This window comes from Alligator sinensis, unplaced genomic scaffold (genome assembly GCF_000455745.1).
Source record: "Alligator sinensis unplaced genomic scaffold, ASM45574v1 scaffold1885_1, whole genome shotgun sequence".
NCBI classification, from domain to species: Eukaryota; Metazoa; Chordata; order Crocodylia; family Alligatoridae; genus Alligator; species Alligator sinensis.
Window position 1 is genome coordinate 193005 of NW_005843053.1, and position 2990 is coordinate 195994.

A 2990-nucleotide genomic window follows, 5' to 3' on the forward strand; every position below is an offset into this window, starting at 1 on the left:
CCTCTCCCCCGCTGCTCGCCGCCTGCTCTGCCGCGCTCCTTGCAGCCTGCTCTGCCTCTGTTCGGCGTTGTCCCGCACTCTGCAGGTGCTCCGACGCACTGTTTGCAGCCTGCTCTGCCCCGCTGCTCGCCGCCTGCTCTGCCGCGCTCCTCGCAGCCTGCTCCGCCTCTGTTCGGTGTCGTCCCGCACTCCGCTGCTCGCAGCCTACTCTGCCATGCTGCTCGCAGCCTACTCTGCCTCCACTCGGCATCGTCCCACACTCCGTGGGCGGCGGCTGATCCCCTGCTCATTGGGGCTCCGTGCCCCAGCTCTCTCCCTTCAGCCGCCCCGCTACCTCGGCGGGGCCGCCATTTGTTTCTCCCGTCCGGCGTGCCCCGCCCCCGCCGTTCCGCCGCAGCCGGATAAACGCCCGGCTGACGACCCGCGCCGGTGGAGTTTCCTCGGCTCCTCCGGCCCTGCGGGAGGTAAGCAGACCCCTTGGCCGCCGCGGGGGTCTCCCAGTGCCCCCGCTCCCCTGGGACAGTCATTAAAAGGAGCGAGGAACGAATCTGTCCCAACAGAGTGCATCCAATAAAAAAAAGACAAGAGAATGTGAGAAACATGTTTATGTCTCTTTCAGCTATGCTGGAGGAGATGTCTAGTGCAGGGAGCTCATGATAAATCACAAAAATAATTCATTAAGAAGGCTTTGGGTAAGTTTAACTGTGTTTGTTGGTATACTTCTAAATTCCTGCACTTCTGCATAAACTATGCTTCACAAAAAATTAACATTTTGTTTCCTCAGAAGCATAGACATGTCTTCATCACCAAATTTTGTATGTAAAGTATTTTATTAGGAAGACCATTTTTGTTTGTTCAGAAAAGTTTCCCATCTATATACGAAGGGGGATATATATAAGTAACTTATGTACTCTCTCTCTCTCTCTCTCACACACACACACACACACACACACACACACACACACACACACACACACACACACACAGAGTACCTTCTGTAGATATATAAAACTAGTTTAGAGAACAACACTAGAAAAAGGATTAAAATGGAACCTTCCTATTCTGGGTGTATTACTATATTGTTTTTAAAATGTTATTCCTCTGAACATCATAGTGGGCTGTTTAATGGGATAATTTTTTCAAGTAAGAGCAATTTCACTGCAGTCTCTCAACCTCCTGCCTATGCAGGGGGTTGGACTCGATGATCTATTGAGGTCCCTTCCGACCCTAACATCTATGAACCTATGAATCCTCTGGCTTCTCACCTGTTAAGTTTCATTTTGGGATTAAAATAGGAATCTGTTTTCTGAGGTGTGGAGTAGTTAGGAAGAACTTGTACATCTGTGTCTGCTTCTTTCAGCACTTCAAGAGAAGACTTAGGAGCAGGGGCTAAAAGTATTTTGTGGAGAAAGAAGAATTAATGAGAATTTTAATTAATAATTTTAATTTTATGAAACAAGTAAACAGACAGCTCACAAATAGTTAGGGCCCAAATCCCACTGATGCCAAACATGATGGCTACTGACGTGGTAAAAACCAAACCAAACCAAACCAAAAATAAACAAGGCTTTACCGGAAGAGGAATCACATCAGTTTGACTGGGCTCCCCAGCATCTGTATGAGCTTTATAGATGCTGGATGAGCTGAGTCAGACTGACACAATTCCTCTTCTGGTCAAGTGCTGCACTCAGCATGGGGGCACACCAACCTGAAAGTAAAGTGCTGTTTGTTTTTTACCCCATGTCTGTAAGCACCCAATAATCGTTAACATGCAGGGGCCGGCTTGTTAGTCTTTTCTGACACAGAATGTTATCATAAGATGTTTACCCTGGCAGACTTTTGGGCAAATTCTATACAATTTATCTCCTGTAAAATGCCAAAGCCATCATACATCAAGGCTACTAAACTTTCTCCTAAGAAAGAAATTCTTTTCAGATTTATTCAATATGAAGAGAAAGGAGATGCTATAAAAAAAGTCTAGCTTCAGGGCAAAGAATACAGCTGAGCCTGTGATAATTGATCATGTACTTTTCCATATAAAATAATCCCTAAGGGATTAAAGTCGGTCCAAGAGCTAGAAGACTTCCATTTCTGTTTGACAATCAATTCTAATTATTCCTCTTCTAAAGGGATGGCATGCCCTTTGGATTTGCGAATGTACTATTTTGAATTGAGTGTAACTGAAGGGAGCTGTTTTGTTTTGCACACTTAAACATCTCCTTCCACCTTGTTGCATCTTTATCTATCCCTTCCGGATCAGTTTATGTCAGGGATGGGAAAAGTCCGGACTGTGGGCCGGATCTGGTTGGCAGTGGACTCCATTTCCTAGTGCATGGCTGGGGCCGGTCTCCATGGAGACCCCAGCTGCAGCTGTGTGGGAAAGCTCAAGGTTGGGGCTGCCACAGAGACTAGTTGCAGCTGCGCTGCTAGCACGCATGGCAGAGCAGGGAAGGGGGAACTTGCGATGGGGGCAGCTTGCTCTGGAGCCAGGGTAGAGCCATAATTTGTAGCCCGCATGCTCTGGGCAGGGGCACACAAGCAGGGGAGCTGGGAGCAGGGTCACGATCCCCTGCTTGCAAGGAGCCGGGGCAGAGCTGCGATCTCCTGCTTGTGCGTTCACTGCCCCGCTCTGCCATGTGCATTGCCAGTGTGGCTGCAGCTGGTCTCCATGACAACCCCAGCCTTGAGCTTCCCCACACAGCAGCTGGGGTCTCCATGGAGACCAGCCCCAGCCATGCGCAGGGACGGCTGGGAAACGGAGTCTGGCTGCTGGCCAGATTCGCCATTTTGCCTACCCCTGGTTTAAGTTATCCTCCCACCGATGCCTTGGTCTACACTGAGATCTGATATCCTCCGCCTCAGCTTCCAATCTGCCTCACATGCCTTGTCTCATTGATTCTTGTGATATGCCCTGTACATTTCATTCTCCTTCTTCTATCTTGCTCAAGACATCAGGTCTTTTGTAAAGGTCAACAATGTGGAAAATGTAG

The 2990-nt window shown here is 48.5% G+C and overlaps 1 protein-coding gene across 5 annotated transcripts in view; it reads right to left on the reverse strand.

The window, feature by feature from the left end:
* The window catches only part of TRMT1L (tRNA methyltransferase 1 like), a 28924-nt gene that overhangs the window by 13588 nt on the left and 12346 nt on the right, over positions 1-2990 (reverse strand). For all 5 annotated transcript variants that reach the window (XM_006037005.3, XM_025193461.1, XM_014526461.2 and 2 more), the window contains exon 6: positions 1266-1389. In XM_006037005.3, coding sequence (XP_006037067.1) covers positions 1266-1389 — 124 coding nt within the window. The remainder of the gene's footprint in view (positions 1-1265; positions 1390-2990) is intronic.